Here is a 19,917-nt window from a genome sequence, read left to right as displayed (position 1 = left end):
TGTGTTGACACTCATTTGAATGAGGAATATGATTCTAAGCTTTGAGTTCAGACATCAGTATTTAATTTACATAATTCATAACATTTGCATCACTTTAAGATGTTCTCATGAATACCTTTTTAAGTCAGACAAAAAAAGTGCAAATATTATCAAACAATATGTTGTTACATACAACACTGTGTACACTACACTATTGCACACAATCAAAGTTAAACAAAAATGCCAAAGTGACTGAGCCTTGGGGTCCTCTTTTTGACCAACGTTCCGGTAAAAACCGCCTCTAACAACACACATACAGGTCTTTACATTGAGTAGTGAGAGCAAGGTAGTGATGGGAGAAATAGCCATAGGATGTCTGTCATCAACAGACAGCCCAGCAGATGTTCTCATGGCAAGGCTGGCTGGTTCACATGACATTGAGGGAAATGGAAGAGGATGTGATATAGCTGTAAGCTTATCCCATTATGGGATTCACAGAATGGGATTTTCCAAATGCTGGAGGAGAAAAGGCCTTATTATAGGTCAACACATTAGCGGTGACATGACAGGAGAATGTATGTTACAGCCGGTAGGTTGTCTTCTTTCCACAGCAAAGCAAAATACAGGACACAATTAGAGTGGTAAGAACATTGTGCAATTCACAACCACCTGACACCTGGTCTTTAATGGTTGGTTTCAGTACAGTCGACATTTGATTATGACAGATCTAGTGTTATTTTACAAACTGCGGTGAGATTCAAAACAACTCTGTCATGGCAATGTATTTATCTTTTTTTTTTACAATATAGCATCTTTGACAGCTGTCACAGTCATCACGGACACAGTGGGAATAGTTCTATACTAAGTACTGCTTTTGAATTACATGTTTGTTTGTTTTTTAAGAAAAAAAGAAGCTTATTCTGTACATTGCAGACAAGGCTCAGAGATGACAAATATATTGTTTCAACATGGTTAAAACCAGTGCTTGAAATAAACCCCACGAGATAAGGAATTTATTTTATTTTAAGGGAGATAAACCAGGGGTGATCATGTTGGGTTATTGGCTACTGGTAGCCCTTAAAACACTGTCCCCAAAGTACTCTTGAAATGAAGAATCTTTATCCTTTTTCAGACCTGTCAAGACACATCTTTCCAATACATCAGCATTTTGTATCTTGTATTATGTTTAGTGTATGATCTATTTACAGCTGTGGAGCTTTGATTGGCTACTGAAGGGAAGGAAGGGTTGGGATTGGCTAATGCAATGGCCAGCAGTGGCCATGATTGGCTGCTATAGGATCTTTTGACTTGTTGGAAGATATTATATAGTTGATAGTATACAGCCAGGTAATCTTGAAAAAATAATTGAGTTTGTGTTCATGTTTTCGTGTAGGAGCATGCTTGAATAAGTGTTCATGTTTGTAAACGTGTGATCATATTTATATTATGAATGTGAAACACACTTTTGACATAATCAAACAAGTGCATGGTTATTGTGGCATGGGAGGAGAATGACTTGGTCTGGTGGCTGAGGTTAGAATGCAGGGTCAGGTGCACACCAGAGAGGAGAGGTCAGGGGATGGTTTGGGACAGGGGTCATAGTTCATGGGCAGTGTGTGTACTGTACTGATGCAGTGTAGAGGTTAGAGAGGAGGTTATTTGATGATCTGAGGGCAGTCACTCCAGGCTTTAGCCTTGCGCTTGGCCAGAGCCAGCCAGGCCGGCTCAGTGGACACCTGGGGAGAGTCAGTGGATGGGAAGCGCTTGGTCAACTCCTTCACCGCAGGGGGCGATGGAGTGGGGTCTGCAATCTCAACTGGAACACAAGACCCAGAGAGAAAGGGTTATAAAGCACGCCGAGGACGCCATAAAAGTGCAGTCATCCATGCAATTTACATAACAGATTGGTTTGATTATGATGATCCAGATGTAATAGATGTGAGATATCCTAACTGTCCGATCCGATCTTGGGAAAGTGTGATGTCAAACACTTGTGAATATGCAAGCTCTTACCTGTGACAGAGCTGGGCAGGGTGTTGGCTTTCTTCAGGAGGTCCCGGCGCTCCAAGCGGCCCAGGAGGGTGTCTGGTCTCTTAGCTTCCTCCGGTGTCTGTGGTTTGGGAGGGTTGGTGTTTCTACTCCCCTTACCCTCCATAGGACTAAGCAACACATCCTATGGAACACAGTTACCTTTCAGCTGTGCTCTCCTACTGTTATTAGTACAGGTGACTACTGAGAACGTGCATGTTTTTCTCTACATAAGCACATGTGTGTGTATGTACGGCATTCGTGTATGTTAAAGTGCAGTAACATACGCTGTCTTTGTCCTTGGTTTGCTTCTCAGACAGTTTGGCCTCTCTGTGGCTGCGGCGTTCGTCTCGGCTCTGCTGCTGCTCCCTGAAGCCTTTCTGTTTCTGCAGCGCTAGCGTGATCCACAGAGGCCCTGACTCCTTGTCCTGGACCCGCGTACTGTCCAATGAGTGCCTACTCTGCAGTGATGGCTTTCCCTCTGTAAGGGGCGAGACGAGACAACTATCATATACTGGGACATTCACACAAAATGACTCAAGTAATTAAAATGCAGGAGTGACTTTCCTACTCGCTTAAAAAAAGAAATCCATCAAATCTCTGTCTTGGACTAGCAGCACAGGCGTTTCCCAAGGAGACACTGACCTCTTCTGATGAGCTCCGTCTTCCTGTCAGCCTTCTCCCTCCAGGGGATACTGATGGAGGGGAAGAAGGACCTCTTCTCCTTGGGCTCCCCCTCCCCCTGGCCCTGGCTCTGTCCCTGGCCGTTCCTGTGGAGCTGGGCCACAGCTGAGGTCTCCTCCCTCCTCCTCTCACCTCGCTCCTCATGGCCAGCTGAATCAGCCTCCACCCAGCTCCTCTGGACCACTGTGTCACTGGAACTCTCTCTGCCCACTTTGGGGAGTGGAGAGGGGGGAGGGGTTGCAGGTTTAGGGGATGTGCTGGGTCTCTGGTAAAGTGAGGGTTTGGACGGCAGCTTCTCCCCCTCGCTGTGCATGGAAGGGGTGGGAGACTTGCCTGCTTTGGCCCGGGGCTCTGGAAGAGATACAATCACATGTCCAGGCTTGACCCCAGGAATGCTCTCTCTGAGTGGAGATGCAGGGCTGGAGCTATTAGAGAACACTGAGGCGTCAGAGTCGCGGTCAATGGGGGTCAGAGGTGAGGGGACCCCGTCAAAGCTGTCGCCGGCACTGTACCTCTTCTTCCTCTTGTCTGTCGACTGATCACTGTGGAAGCGGAGGGAGTAGTTGGTCCTCCTCAGCTTGATCCCAAACGGAGATGGCTGGCCCTTCTCCTCCCCCTCCTCCCGGCCATCAGAGTCCTCTGATTCTCCTCCCAGGCTCCCAGTATCTGTCTCAGAGCCCTTGGGTCTGGGTGAGGCCTGGGAAGAGCTGGGGACTATGAAAGATGGGAGGTCTTTGGCAAACATGCACTCCCCTGTTCCATCTGCAATCCGGACAGTCTTACCGCCCCGGCTCTGGGTCTTGCTGTCTGGGGCTGGTGAAGCTGCAGGGGGAACAGAGGCACTGGAGGAGGTGTCGGAGACAGCAGATGCTGGCCTTCCTCCTTCCTTCTCTTCCTGACTCAACACCTCAGAGTTCCTGTTTGAGTCGGCAAACTTCTTCCTGGCCGGGGTGATGGAGAACTTGGCGCTGGCGGACATGGTCTTCCTGAGGTTGCTATGGAGGAACGGACTCTGGTCCTCACTGCTGGGTCGGCTCTGGCTCTGGTGGTCTGGGTATTCCTCATACTTTCCCTCCCCCGCCCCCTTGAATATCTTGGAGCGGATACTGGCCCACTCTGCAAGGACGGCTGCACTGGACTGGTCTGTGGAATCGCTGAGGGATTTGGTTTTCCCAGACTTGCGGTCTGGTGAAGTCTTGCTCTTGGTTGGTGGTGGGGTGCCCATGGCAGCTTTCTTTTCATCTGCCAGACCCAGGAGAGACTTACAAGCTGTTTCTTTGATATGGTCCAGGTTGACAGCAGTCCCACAGAGCTGGGCACCCGTCACCAGGATGGCTGTGTGGGGGACATACTGAGAGGACGGGAGGGATGGGGAGTCAGCTCCTCCAGGGGACGAGGCCTTGACTCCCTCTTTGTGTTCAGTCACAGCGCCCCCCTGCTGGCTGGAGGCCGGCGTAACAGGCGTCAGGTTGACCTTCTGGAACAGAATCTGCTTCTCCCCAGAGGACACTTTGAAGGTGAACGGCCTTTGTCTCTCCTCCATCTCTCTCCAGCGCACCTCCTCCGCCCTCCTCTTCCTTTCAGGGTCAGAGCTGCTCGCAGCCACTTCTGCACACAGTCTCTTCTCCTCCTCCTCCTCTGCAAGCAGTTTTCTCTTTTCTTCCACCTGCTTTTTCTTCCTTTCCTCCTCTTCTTCTGCCTCTTTCAGTCTCTTTTCCTCCTCGACACAGAGACGCTCTGCCTCCAGTTCGTGCTGCTTCCTCTCCTCTTCCTCTTTCCTCATTCTTTCCTCTTCCTCTTTCCTCCTTTTCTCTTCCTCCAGTGTCCTCTGCTCCTCCTCTCGCTGCATAAGCTCCAATTCCTCCCTCATCCTTCTCTCTTCTTCTCTCTGTGTCCTCTCTTCTTCCTCTCTGATTCTCATCACTTCCAGTTCTCTCTGTCTCCTTTCTTCTTCCTCCCTAATCCTCCTTTCCTCTTCTTCTTTCATCCTCCTCTCCATCTCCTCTCCCTGCCTTCTTTCCTCCTCCTCTTTGCGAATAAGTTCCTCCTCCTGTTGGCGACATCTCTCCTCCTCTAACTCACGCAGCCTCCACTCCTCTGCTTTCTTCTTCCTATCCTCTTCTTCCTCTCTGTGCCTTTGTTCTGCCAGCTCTCTCTTCCTCCTGGACTCCTGTCTCTCGTCCTCCTGCAGTTTCTGCTTCTTAGTTTTCTCTGGGGGTGTCTCTTCCTCAGCGGTTCTGTATTGGACGTCGGCGGCATCTGTTTCCTCCTGCAGTATGCCAGGGATATCCACCTCTTGCAAATCCTGGGAAAAAAGTATGTATTTTGATTTCTATTGTTGAGCTCCATCTCACTCTATTCCATCTACATGACAATTCTATGCATTGCACATTCATACCAAAGAAAGACCACCAACTGTAAGGAACCTGACCCCCTCTCACCAGTGTGAATCGGCGGTGCTTGCGGGAGATCCTCTGGTTTTTGGGTTTGACTGACAGTTTATGCTTGGCAGCGGTGTTGTCCAGTCTAGGGACAGACTGGGGGACTCCGTCTAGGTCGATGGACTCGATGGTACCGGTGGCTGGAAGAACTCGTTTGGACCTAGGAGATTTCAATGGAGTACTTGGAGTCCCGGCCTGGGCAGCTCCGTGGCTCTGGCTGGGCCCTTGGCTCTGGCTGGGCCCTTGGCTCAGGCTGGCCCCCTGGTTGTCATGGAAAGAATACATTGTCAATCTCTTCCTATATTTCCAAAACTAATTCTTTAGGTTACTACTGTAGCATTATAAGCTAACAGTGAACCAAAGAGTATGCAATTAGTATGTATACCAATGGTGCCCAGTCTGCCATTAATAATCCTGCCTTTACCTTTGTCTCTGTGTCCACTGGCTCAGCTTCCACCTGGGCTAAGACCTTCAGGGGGCTCCTGGGCACCTCCTCTTCATCTGAGCTGCCCTCGTCTCCCTCACTCTTCCTCAGAGAGGGGGGCCTCTGGCCAAACTTGATATTCTGTGCTATCTGCCTCTGCACATTCAACACGTACACACACACATTTTGGGTTTGGTGTTAGACATTGACGAGAGCAGGAACGCTAAAGTGTCTGTTAGAGTGTAATTGATTGTTACCTGGGGCAACGGTTGACTTACGAGTCATCAACCAAGACTGTGAACATACATCTGACTGTGTGTGTGTGTGCGTGCATGTGTGTATTTAAGTCCCACCTGCAGGTTCCTGACTTTATCGGAGACGTTTTCCTGGGACATGGTATGTTCTGGACTGGGCTCCTGTACTGCTTCCTCTGGGATAAACACACTGTCGTGGGAGAGGGCTCGGGAGCCAATGGGGTTCAGCTCCCTGCAAAGACAAAACGGACTCTACAGATATAGTATGTTATTACAGTCAGTCATTCATTTCTGACAGGGTGTAGTGTCCCTCACACACTCTTAAACTCCATAAATTAAAAGCTAAAAGTCAGTCAAGCAGTTTATAGACCACATTTCAACTGAACCGCACCCCTTTCTCACCAGACCGTGAGATTTAATCGACTCTGCTGACATGAAAATAGATAACCAGATCCATTGCAATCGAGAAGCCACATGGTAATACAGTGTCTTCAGAAAGTATACATACCCCTTGATCTATTCTACATTTTGTTGTGTTACAGACTGAATTCAAAATGAATGTAAAAAAAAAAAAATCTAACCAATCTACATACGATACCCCATAATGACAATGGGAAAACATGTTTTTATACATTTTTGCAACTTTATTGAAAATGAAATACAGAAATATCTCATTTAGATACATAAGTATTCACACCCCTGAACCAATACTTTGTAGAAGCTCCTTTGGCAGCGATTACAGCTGAGTCTTTCTGGGAAAGTCTAAGAGTTTTGCACACCTGGATTTTATAATATTTGCACATTATTATTATTTTTTTAATTCTTCAAGCTCTGTCGAGTTGGTTGTTGATCATTGATACACAGCCATTTTCAAGTCTTTGCCATAGATTTTTAAGCAGATTTAAGTCAAAACTGTAACTAATCCATTCAGTCAGGAACATTCAATAGCATCTTAGTAAGCAACTCCAGTGTATATTTGTCCTTGTGTTTTAGGTTATTGTCCTGCTGAAAGGTGAATTTGTCTCCCAGTGTCTGTTGGAAAACAGACTGAACTAGGTTTTCCTCTAGGATTTTGCCTGTGCTTAGTTCATTTCCATTTATTTTACTCTTAAAAAAACTCCCTAGTCCTTTCTGATGACAAGCAACCCATAACATGATGCAGCCACCACCATGCTGGAAAATATGAAGAGTGGTACTCAGTGATGTGTTGTGATGGATTCGCCCCAAACATAACGCTTTGTATTCAGAACATGAAATTCATTTCTTTGCCACATTTCTTGCAGTTTTACAAACAGGAATCACAGGATGCATGTTTAGGAATATTTGTATTCTGTATAGGCTTCCTTCTTTTCACTCTATCATTTAGGTTAGTATTGTGGAGTAACTACAATGTTGTTGAGCCATCCTCAATTTTCTCCTATCACAACCATTAAACCCGGTTTCCTTCCTCTCCGGCAACTGAGTTAGGAAGGATGCCTGTATCTTTGTAGTGACTGGGTGTATTGATACACCATCCAAAGTGTGATTAATAACTTCAGCATGCTCAAAGGGATATTCAATGTCTTCTTTTTTAAATGTATTACCCATCTAACAATAAGTGCCCCCTTCTTCGTGAGGCATTGTAAAAACCTCCCTGGTCTTTGTGGTTGAATCTGTGTTTGAAATGCACTGCTCGACTGAGGAATATTACAGATAATTGTATGTGTTGGGTACAGAGATGAGGTAGTCATTCAAAAATCATGAAAAACACTATTATTGCACACTATTATTGAGTCCATGCAACTTATTATGTGAGTTGTTAAGAACATTTCTACTCCTGAACTTATTTAGGCTTGACATATAACAAAAGGGGTGAATACTCGACTCAAAACATTTCAGTTTTTCATTTTAAATTAATTAGTAAACATTTCTGAAAACATATTTCCACTTTGACATTATGGGTTATTGTGTGTAGGCCAGTGACACAAAATCTCAATTGAAATTCATTTTACATTCAGGCTGTAAAACAACAAAATGTTGAAAAAGTCTAGGGGTGTAAATACTTTCTGAGGGCACTGTGTATATGTGGGATATAAGTTGGGTCTTCGTGGGAATAGTATCATAAGCTTTCTCTGTGGTCTGGGTAAGTGTGTCTTTACTGAAAGGGATTAAAGACATAATGTGCTCAAGGCCATGCAGACTAAATTATTGATAAGACCTGTGTTTAGAGTTTGTTTCATTTTGAGGTGGAGGCCTGTACAAGCAATAGGTGGGGGAAACTGCAATGGCGATTCAACTCTTTATGACAACATTATGAGCAATGTATAAATGCAATCTTGACTGCTGGAGTATTTCACAGCATCAAACCGAATGCATAAATGTCCATGTTTACCTCAGATGTTGATTGGTCTCCTCATCATCTGAGACGACTCCGTTGCACACTTCCCCTGTGGAGAAGCTAGCCTTCAGCTCTACTGCATCAAAGCCCCTCCCCGCTGCCTCCCTCTTCTTCCTCCTCCCGAACAGGCGTCGGAACGGCTGGAATTTGCCCTGCCGTCGCCTCTCTGCAGGCAGAAAGGGAAATGATAACCAAAGCCGCTAGCCACACACTATCAGCTTATCTCTCTTTATATCACACCCATGAACATGTTTGATTACATATAAATGTGTGTGTGTGAATGTGTGCAATTTACACAAGGTGTGTGAACGGATACAAAAGAACTCCGCAGCAGATGAAGTGAAGAGAAAACCTTGGCTCGGTTGATAATACTTACCTTCAACAACAGTACGTTTATGTGAACGCCTATCTAAAAGCCTATGTACAGTAGTAGGACTACTCAGGAGGACATGGTTGAGAACCAACATTCTGATCACATAACAGGCTGAATCATTCTGTCCTGACTGGACCTTTGGGAGTCACTCAGTAAATCACTCACTCCGACTGACTGACTCTGTCCTTCCCATATCCAAACATATACTGTAATCCGTATGTCTGCATGTAATATCACGTGTTTCACTTGAATACTCAAACGCTCTTTGGATAATGTAGAGACACAGGTGAGGAGCACTCCTTTGGTTATAGTTCATCCATGAGGTGATCTTTGATCAAGGGATGAAATATTATAAAACAGAAATACTATAAAACAAAATGGCTGTTGTAGCCTCAACGGTGCATTTTTTATTCTTGCAATGCATAAGCCGTGAACAATAAAGTAAAACATTTTATCCACAGTTGTTCTAAAACTTTTGGCTGGTATTGTATATTTGTGTTCTTTTGTTGAGGAAGCATTTTTTAAATCAAATTAAATGCATTATTATTGATTAAAATCACACAATTGATCTCTATCCCTCAGTGTACACTCAACCCCGTTACGCCAACCAAACTCCGCCAATAAAAATGGTCAGTCCACCCTTATGTGCCATCATTAACAGGAAGTGACATTATTCAACCATTATTTTAACTGCATGGTACAGAAACAGATACGTAATCACATTCTTTTACATCTTTGTTTTATTGTTTTTTAAAGACAGGTGGGGACTGTTGAGCAGACCAACACAACCCCATTACATGAAATACAGATGGAAAACTAGTACTTATCAAAATGATACTTTAACCCATAAAAATATACAATACATTAATTTCGTTGCACACCATGTGGTCTCCTGTCCTTCACCACATGAGGAGCCATTTTGAGCCCCCAAAGGAGGCCATTTTGAGCTCCCCCCCCCCAAAATGAAACCATGTCACACTCAACCCATACACACGTTTCATTGTAACTGTCACGCCCTGACCTTAAAGAGCCTTTTTATGTCTCTATTTGGTCAGGGTGTAATTTGGGGTGGGCATTCTATGTTCTATTTTCCATGTTTTTGTATTTTTTTGTTTGGCCCGGGTATGGTTCTCAATCAGGGACAGCTGTCTATCGTTGTCTCTGATTGGGAACCATACTTAGGTAGCCCTTTTCCCTCCTTTCTGTGTGGGAAGTTTTATTTGTTTGTGGCACTATAGCACTTAAGCTTCACGGTCGTTTTGTATGGTTTATTGTTTTGTTGCCGTCATTTTAAATAAAGGAAAAATGTACGCTCACCACGCTGCGCTTTGGTCTTCCTTCAACGACAGCAGTGACAGTAACAGGGGTTGCAAACCTGTGACAGGGTTGAGTTATATACTTTATTTATGAATATTGCATCTAAACAAATACACTTTTCAATATATTATACATTATATATAGTTTATATTCACTTATGAAACATGCTGTAATGTGTTCCATGTGAACAAAACATATATTTTAAGGCAGGTAGCCTAGGGGGTAGGAGAGTTGGGCAAGGCTCTTAACTACAGTTGTTCCTTTAAGTCGCTCTAGATCCTAAATTACTCAAGGATTATAGTGTATACATGCATATATTCTAAGAATCTTTGATTTTACGTTATCCACTGAAACATCTAGGGAATGGTGGCACCCACATCAACAGCAGAGAGACAAAGGCAGTGTCGAGCACGTCAAAATGCTGACCCAGAAAAAAAGGAACAATACTTTGAGAGAGAGCGTCAGAGATGGAAAAGAAATGTTGAGGCAGGGAAAAAGGAAAAGATCAGTGATTTAAAGTGAGAGAGACCAGCGTCAGAAGCGTAAACAGTGGAGAACAGCATACAAAAGAAGCAAGGAGGGGAAAGGAGCACTGAGGAACTTGACCACTCCTCCACAAAGTCCAGATCATGTTCCAGAGCAGTCCCCACAGACAGGATCTTCAAGGTCAGGGCAATGTGGCAATGGTACATGGAACTTCAAGCCATGGAAAAGGGGCTCCTGATGGTGTGGGAGGAACGTTGGAGAGAACGGAGGACGGGTTGGTGGCTGAGGGCCGTGATATCAGTGATGCACAGGAGCTTTACAAAGCCCTCCGTGAGACAAACACGTCAGGGAAGCTGTTCTTTGTGAAGTGTGCCAATGTCGTACGTGCGATGGCGATGATGTCAAGCCCGATAAAAGCAGTGCCCTCCACCATGAGAATAGACCAGGTCATCACCCGTGCTCCTGGTGAGCTGATGTCTCGTGATGTCAGCTGCCTTTGTTCAACAAAGAAGGACCGAAACTGTACGTGCTTTAACACACACTACTTCAGTTTCAGGCAGAAGGTCCTGGCTGCTCCAGAACAGCCAGCCAATGAGGAAAATCCACAACCTGTGGACGAAATCCAGTGGGGAAATCCAGGTCTTCTTAGGCAGTGGTGTATAGTGGAATACGAGGCTTCATCCTCTGCATGGATGAAATGAGTGTACAAGTGAAATGTATGCATCGTGTAGGACCAAAACATTTTTCCTGGCCTTTTGGAGACGACATCCACTGGTATCAGTTTGATGAAGTCCTTGAGATGATTCCACCCCCACAGCGTGTGACATCCCGCCACGTAGAGGTTGAGAGAGACGTGTGGGCCAGACTCTCAGGAAGAAAACCATGAATGAGTGACTATGGTGCTCCTGAGAAGAAGGATAGTCATGTTGACACTAGTGCTGTAGTTACAGCTGTTCTAACATTCTAAATGCCCTTGGAAAATGTTCCTACAGTTTGATTGCACGTTGAACTTTTCTGATGAAACGTGTTGAATGTTATTAATTACTCTAAAGGATGGATGTTTTTTTAATTCATTTTTAGATATTTACTGCAGTTTGGTTAATAAAAACCAGATTGTTCTAAATATATCTAAATGTCCTTATTACATGGTTGCATCCAATGAAGTGCAATGTTTCCGGGTAAATCTTGAAGGGATTTTGATAGTAAACTAAACTAGTTTATATCGAAACCGATGTGTCTCTTCAACCCTGTTACAGTATTCAACCATCACCCTAGTCTCAACCCTGTCACATGACAATATTTGTTAAAAGAAATGTCAAAGATGAATTTTTTAATTTTTTTATTATGGGGTAATGTGTGTAGATTGATGAGGATCATCAATGATCGGCTATGAAAAGCCAACTGACATTTACTCCTGAGGTGCTGACTTGTTGCACCCTCGACAACCAGTGTAATTATTATTATTTGACCCTGCTGGTCATTTATGAACATTTGAACATCTTGGCCATGTTCTGTTATAATCTCCACCCGGCACAGCCAGAAGAGGACTGGCCACCCCTCATAGCCTGGTTCCTCTCTAGGTGTCTTCCTAGGTTTTGGCCTTTCTAGGGAGTTTTTCCTAGCCACCGTGCTTCTACACCTGCATTGCTTACTGTTTGGGGTTTTAGGCTGGGTTTCTGTACAGCACTTTGATATATCAGCTGATGTAAGAAGGGCTATATAAATAAATCTGATTAGATTTGATTTAAAATATATATATATTGTAGAATAATATTGTAAAGTATCAAAATGTGGAAAAAGGAAAGGGGTCTGAATACTTTCTGAATGCACTGTATTCCAGCTATTTATATATCAATTCCTGCTCTACTTTATCAAAAGCCTTTAAGTCAGCTATGAATGAATACCAGGCCTGGTTTCCCTGATTTTTCATAATGTTCTATTTTTGCCAGTACTTGTTTTATATTACCTCCAATGTTTTGTCCATGTAAAAAATCTGTCTGATTAGGATGAATAATATCCAACATTTTTTAAACACCTTTTTAATTCTATACGCCATGGAATTTGTCTGAATTTTGCAATTTTTGAATTGTAATGGGCCTCCCATTTTTTTTATGGACTGGATCTTTATATTTACCACTTGGGTCCTGTTTCAGAAGTTATGAAAATCAGACCTGGTTGAGTATCTGATAATCTACCATTTTTATAGGAGTGGTTAAAACGGTCCTGTGAGTACATCAAAAATTGTTTGGTATACCTCAACTGGTATGCCATCTATCCCTGGATTTTTCCCAGACTTAAATGCTTTAATTGCATCAATAAGTTCCTCCTCTGTAGTTTGGCCTTCACATGAGTCTTTCTGTACAATTGTTAATTTTACATTATTAACAGAAAAAAAATCCAAATCCATCCAATTAACTTCAGTTAGTGAAGATGGAGGAGACTGAAATGAAAACATATGCTTAAAATAATTAGCTTCCTCTTTAAAAACATAGTTTGATGAATCATGGGTGACTCCATCATTCGCAAACAAGTTCCAGTAAATTATTTTTGGATTCATTTTTTTCCTCTCCCATATTCCATCCAGTTCACTTCGTTTTTTAAATAATATGTTATATTTGATCTTTCTTGAATAAGTTCCTCTATTCCTTTTTTTCTATAACGTATTCTGTGCCTCTATTGCTCTCTGTCTGTACTGTTAGTCCTTTTTACTTCGTTAATATGAACTATTTTGACCTAAATTGCTTTTGTTTTAAAGATGAGTATTGAATTGCATGGCCTCTAAAGGCACATTTAAAAGTGTCCCTCACAATAAGGGGATCTGCTGTACCTATGTTATGTCGGAAAAGGTCAGTTACAAATGATTCTGTTCTAGTTAAAAACAAGTTATCATCCAACAGGCTTTGATTAAAGTTCCAATATCCTTTCCCACATGGAAACTCTGTAAGAGTAAGGTATATGCCAATTATTTGATGATCCATTATGCCAAGATAGTGCAGGTCCACTTAGGCCATGGCCCAGTGAGTTCCAGGAGCCGGGCCATGGAGGTGGAAACACAAAAGTCTGAGGCTTTTTGGTAAAACACTAAGGTAAATCCTCAGTGTAAATGCAACATTATTAAAGTGTAGGGAGCTCCTAATGTGAACATTGGTTCTCAGCATGCCCACAGAGCATTTTAGATCTACCAAGTGGTAGAATGCTAGCACACCAGACCAGCTAGGCCACAAACAAAACAAACCAATATGATATCTACAGAATCCCCGACTATAATATTGAATGATGAAGCTCTACTACAGCGAAGACAGGAAATGACATTGACAGCTATGCTCAAGAGAATGTCCTGTTTATCAGAGTATAAAATGCGGTTCCCTGAGTGCCGAAGCTTATCTCTGGAAATGTCAATGTCAGTGTGTAAAGGACACATTACAATGTACATCTAATTTCTTCTCTCTACAAAATTCATTAGAGATTCGCACCCTGAGACCTAACCTCATAATGCACTTCTGGACAAGAAAGTCTCATGGACAAGGAAGCTTGTTGTTCATTTATCTACAAGGCAGTTGCTTACTGCTACTATAACAACATACTGATTACAATATAATTTTGCTGGTATTGGCCATGTGAATTATAGACCAGTATCCAGGCTTGAAATATTGATTCAGTAAATTACCTTTGTCCAAAACATAAATCATAGTGTACCTACCTACCACACAACCACGGACGATGCAAACCCCTCCACTGGCTCACACTGATAGGGCATGATTTCAGTTGGTCATGATTGAGTCATGGCAACAGAGCACTTTTAAATGCCACAGGGTTGAATTGAAGATAAGACGAGGACCTTTGATTCCAATCTTTATCGCCTTGTTAGCTTTCCTTGCCAGTCAGATATTAACTTTAAGCCATATAATCTAAACATTCCCACATCAGGGGTGGTTAGGGGGTGTGTTTTCCTGGATTAGTGAGCAAAAGCTGAAGAACATACGCACATCCAGGTACTTTTTTGTATGTGCTGAAGTTATGGTTGAATTCATAAAAATAACAAGGAAAACGCTGCTGTTCATGCTCCCAGGTGATTTTATTGTTACAAGGTTTCGACCCTTAGGTCTTTATGAGCGGCCATGTGTCTGTACGAGCAGCTATGTGTGTATCTATGTCCGTGTGTGTGGAACTATACTAGAATAGTACACTTTTTTTTGTTGTCGACATACTGTGTACATGTTGTTAGTCCCCACAAGATGAAATGCTATTTCTAGGGGGTTTAGGGTTAAGGTTACAATTAGTGTTAGAATTAGGTTTAGGGTTAGGAGCTAAGCTTAGTTTTTTGGGTTAGAGTTTGGAGCTAGGGTTAGGTTTAGGGTTAAGGTTTTCGGGTTAAGGTTAGGGGTTCAAATCCTCCCTGGATTTTGTGTTAAAAGCTCTACAACAAAGCTTTCTTAGTGTCCAACAAGCTTTCTCTGCCCTTAACCTTGTTCTGAACACCTCCAAAGCAAAGGTCATATGGTTTGGTAAGAAGAATGCCCCTCTCCCCACAGGTGTGATTACTACCTCTAGAGCTTGAGGTAGTCACCTCATAGAAGTACTTGGGAGGGTGGCTAGACGGTACACTGTCCTTCTCTCAGCACATATCAAAGCTGCAGGCTAAAGTTAAATCTAGACTTGTTTTCCTCTATCATAATCGCTACTTTTTCACCCCAGCTGCCAAACTAACCCTGATTCAGATGACCATCCTACCCATGCTAGATTACGGAGACATTTATAAATCGGCAGATAAGGGTGCTCTCGAGTGGCTAGATGTTCTTTACCATTCGGCCATCAGATTTGCCACCAATGGTCCTTATAGGACACTGCACTCTATGCTCCTCTGTAAACTGGTCATCCCTGTATACCTGTCGCAAGACCCACTGGTTGATGCTTATTTATAAAACTCTCTTAGGCCTCACTCCCGTCTATCTGAGATAGCTATTGCTTGCAGCCCTCATCCTCCACATACAACACCCGTTCTGCCAGTCACATTAAATGTTAAAGGTCCCAAAAGCACACACATCCCTGGGTCGCTCCTCTTTTCAGTTCGCTGCAGCTAGCGACTGGAACGAGCTGCAACAAACACTCAAACTGGACAGTTTTATCTCTGTCCATTCAAAGACTCAATCATGGACACTCTTACTGACAGTTGTGGCTGCTTTGCGTGATGTATTGTTGACTCTAACTTCTTGCCCTTTGTGCTGTTGCCTGTGGCCAATAATGTTTGTACCCTGTTTTGTGCTGCTACCATGCTGTTGTCATGTTGTGTTGCTACCATGCTGTGTTGTCATGCGTTGCTGCCATGCTATGTTGTTGTCTTAGGTCTCTCTTTATGCAATGTTGTGTTGTCTCTCTTAATGTGATGTGTGTTTTGTCCTATATTTTTGTTTAATACATTTTATCTGTCATCCCAGCCCCCGCCCCCGCAGGAGGCCTTTTGGTAGGCCGTCATTGTAAGTAAGAATTTGTTCTTAACTGTCTTGCCTAGTTAAATAAAGGTTAAATAAATGGGGAAACTAGGATTTTGAATGGGACTGAATTGTGTCCCACCACAAGGTTAGTTATACAAGACTGTGTTTGTGTGTGTGTTAGTGGGAGGTCCTGTGATGAACTGAAGTGGGTTAGAGTTACCAGGCTACTCTACACCACTGTGAAGACAAACACTTTCTGGGCTCTCTGAGTATCCCTTTCAGGGCTATAAGTAGCAACCAGTGTGGGATTTCACTCAGTGTGTGTTGCTGCACAGGGGCATTGTGGGAAATGATACAGTAAACTCCATATCATCATCTCTGGCAGCTGTGTGAGTTTGAGTAGTGTGTTATGCTAAAAGCATCAGCAACTACATCCATCTATCCTTAGTGATTCAAATACTATACTGTATGTTGACTCTTCACTCGTGACCATGTAAATCTTATCAAAATGTCCACCTTTACCAAGACCTCAGCCAAATCATAATCTGTCCTCGTATCCAATCCACCACATCAGTGGTATAAATCAATCATAGAATTAGTGTTACCTTAACATTTATTAACAATGGTGCAATTTAGAAAAACAAAGGCCTTAACAGAACAGTGCACCAACCGTTTACCAACAGGATGTCAACAGTGTGCCAGTCTGTTGAACCAGACTGCTGACTGAGCCAACCCTGAGAGTCTACTGGACTCAGCCTCTGTGTTTTAGCGTGTGTTATTGAGTAAACTGATGAGCTTCTCGAGCCTATTTATCTCTGACTGTCAGACTGTTTCTCACTCCCTCTGTGGAAGTGCTGAGTGTCATTGTACTGTGGCACTGATATCCTATTTCCCCACAACGTGCTCTGCTCTCTCAGCATCAGGACCTGTCCTGCACTGCTTCTGCTCTGTTTCGCTAGCCGGCCCCATACTGCACTCACTGCCTCTGGCGTGCTCACACACTCATGCGTGAAACTGTAAAGGACACGTTTTCTGCAGAGTAGAACACTCAGCAGCACTCCACACGTCTACTATAGCTAGCCGACTCCCGGGTTAAGTCTATGAATGGTCCACATAAAACATCTTGTACACAGTAAAGGTATTACTACTAATATTCTGCTCCCAACACATACTGACATTTTGAACTATAGCGCAACATTACATTAGACTGTTTGTGAAAGGAGAAAGGAAATGCTTAAAGCCCGAGCATAAAGTGGAGAGATGTGGGCCGTGTATTGATTTACCAAGGCCTGAACCATAGTCAACTAAAACGATCCTATTGATCCAGTTTTGTTATTTTACCGTAGCTCGTATATCAACAATCTACTGCCATTTACTGCTCGCTGTCCTGATTCATGTTGTTTTCGTCCCTTTTTGTTTTTGTCCTGACAATTCAATCAATTCAGAATGTATCAGTTCACCATGGTAAATATCAATAGGAGATAAAAGAGCAGCTCTTCGAGCGAGAGCATAAGTGCAGAGAACACATAGGGTCAAAGCAGAGGCCTTAGCACATCACACACATCTAAGACAGGCCTATGTAAAGCTTTTGATATCAGTTACTGTACTCCACATCATCACACCATGCCTTTCTTAAAGAGACACTTAAAGAGACCTCTAAATGTAATCCTGACGTTATCGTTCATTCTAGTCTAAGTCCTGTCTCTTTAAGGCTGTGTCTAAAATCACTCTTGTTTTCCTTATTTACCTGGGCTTTCGGATACGGTTACCTCTAAATGAGTTTCACTGGCGTCCGTAGCCATGGTAACGGCACACCTTGTCTGTGGTGAGAGAAAAAGGGAGTGAACATGGGGGTTGTAGTTGTCTTTAGTGGGAGAGTCCCTTGTCAGGAGAGAAAAAGAGAAAATGCTGTGGACAGAGCAGCACTCACTGAGTGAAGGGAGAAACATGAGAGTTCACGCAAAGGGCGCACTTTGAATGGCACACTTGTCCCTTGCTCTCCTCTATCTAGCTATGCTCCTCTCTCCCCTCTTTCGGAGAGTCCCTTGGTGACTAGCTTGTTAATGGCAAGGGGAACCGCTCAGAGACCACTGTGCTACACACACACATTTTGTGTACAAACATCACTGCTATTATGAAGCCAAACACACACCCAAGATAGCTGGGAAAAGTTTCGCAATTATATGACACTAACACACCTTTCAAATGACACCTAACGCACCTTTCAAATCAATATAATCCCAACTGAACAAAATCACAGGATACTCACAGTATCATTTCCCTCTGCCTCTCCTCCTCTCCTCCTCTCTGCCTCTCCTCCTCTCCTCCTCTCCTCCTCTCTGCCTCTCCTCCTCTCCGCCTCTCCTCCTCTCCTCTTCTCCTCCTCTCCGCCTCTCCTCCTCTCCTCCTCTCCGCCTCTCCTCCTCTCCTCCTCTCCGCCTCTCCTCCTCTCCTCCTCTCCTCCTCTCTCCTCTCCTCCTCTCCTCTCCTCTCCTCCTCTCCTCCTCTCCTCCTCTCCTCCTCTCCTCCTCTCCTCCTCTCCGCCTCTCCTCCTCTCCGCCTCTCCTCCTCTCCTCCTCTCCTCCTCTCCTCCTCTCCTCGCCCCACTGCAGCTGTGAATAATGTGTTAACCCAGCAGGGAAGCACTTTGTTGCTCCAGACCTGCATTTGATTACAGACCCTCCACGTAAGCACAACGTGGATAATACTCGTCACACATGACTGCAGTGCTCCCTCAGATCAAAACCACATGGTACACCCACCAAGACCACCGCCACTTCTAACAGACACCATTTAAGAAACATAATGTATGGACATGAAAGATGCTGGTGTTATCTTGCACCAGAGAATGGCTGCAACACCTCCATCATACACATAGCTCTCTGGCTGCAACACCTCCATCATACACATAGCTCTCTGGCTGCAACACCTCCATCATACACATAGCTCTCTGGCTGCAACACCTCCATCATACACATAGCTCTCTGGCTGCAACACCTCCATCATACACATAGCTCTCTGGCTGCAACACCTCCATCATACACATAGCTCTCTGGCTGCAACACCTCCATCATACACATAGCTCTCTGGCTGCAACACCTCTCATCCAACACCAGTCAGTCTCTAGACACCATCACGTTGTTGAGCCACAGATTTTCAGATGTACAGTGGAAACACACGGTGTGTAAAATTCGAAGCACTTGGGCCAGAAGCCTTGGCATGGTGAGACAGTCCTGAGAAAGAGATGGGGAGAAATAGAGACAGACATATAAAGACGGGGGGGGGGGTAGAGATAGAGGGAGCGAGAGGGATAGAACAGAGAGAGCACGAGGGAGAGAGAGAGAGAGAGAGAGGGAGGGATAGACAGAGAGAGACGAGGGAGGAGAGAGAGAGAGAGGGAGGGATAGACAGAGAGAGCACGAGGGGAGAGAGAGAGAGAGAGAGGGAGGGATAGACAGAGAGAGCACGAGGGAGAGAGAGAGAGAGAGAGGGAGGGATAGACAGAGAGAGCACGAGGGAGAGAGAGAGAGAGAGAGGGAGGGATAGACAGAGAGAGCACGAGGGAGAGAGAGAGAGAGAGAGGGAGGGATAGACAGAGAGAGCACGAGGGAGAGAGAGAGAGAGAGAGGGAGGGATAGACAGAGAGAGCACGAGAGAGAGAGAGAGAGAGAGGGAGGGATAGACAGAGAGAGCACGAGGGAGAGAGAGAGAGAGAGGGAGGGATAGACAGAGAGAGCACGAGGGGAGAGAGAGAGAGAGGGGGAGGGATAGACAGAGAGAGCACGAGGGAGAGAAGAGAGAGAGAGGGGAGGGATAGACAGAGAGAGCACGAGGAGAGAGAGAGAGAGAGAGGGAGGGATAGACAGAGAGAGCACGAGGGGAGAGAGAGAGAGAGAGAGGGAGGGATAGACAGAGAGAGCACGAGGGAGAGAGAGAGAGAGAGAGAGAGAGAGAGGGAGGGATAGACAGAGAGAGCACGAGGGGAGAGAGAGAGAGAGAGAGGGAGGGATAGACAGAGAGAGCACGAGGGGAGAGAGAGAGAGAGGGGAGGGATAGACAGAGAGAGCACGAGGGAGAAAGAGAGAGAGGGGAGGGATAGACAGAGAGAGCACGAGGGAGAGA

At 44.5% G+C, this 19,917-nt stretch overlaps 1 protein-coding gene across 1 annotated transcript; it reads right to left on the bottom strand.

Moving 5' to 3' along the window:
- Positions 1-40: 40 nt before the first annotated feature.
- Positions 41-18,080, bottom strand: cracd (capping protein inhibiting regulator of actin dynamics). The gene is made up of 10 exons (XM_029686444.2): positions 18,065-18,080; positions 17,543-17,615; positions 8,182-8,353; positions 5,910-6,042; positions 5,557-5,712; positions 5,133-5,393; positions 2,653-4,996; positions 2,295-2,488; positions 1,993-2,152; positions 41-1,795 (listed from the first exon to the last, which is right to left on the bottom strand). Exons 2-10 carry the CDS (start codon positions 17,595-17,597, stop codon positions 1,635-1,637), a joined length of 3,636 nt encoding a protein of 1,211 aa, XP_029542304.2. The 5' UTR covers positions 17,598-17,615; positions 18,065-18,080; the 3' UTR covers positions 41-1,634.
- Positions 18,081-19,917: the final 1,837 nt, after the last annotated feature.

This window comes from Oncorhynchus nerka, linkage group LG17, assembly GCF_034236695.1.
Source record: "Oncorhynchus nerka isolate Pitt River linkage group LG17, Oner_Uvic_2.0, whole genome shotgun sequence".
NCBI classification, from domain to species: Eukaryota; Metazoa; Chordata; class Actinopteri; order Salmoniformes; family Salmonidae; genus Oncorhynchus; species Oncorhynchus nerka.
Note: the sequence above shows the minus strand (reverse complement) of the source record. Positions and strands in the feature narration are given on the sequence as shown.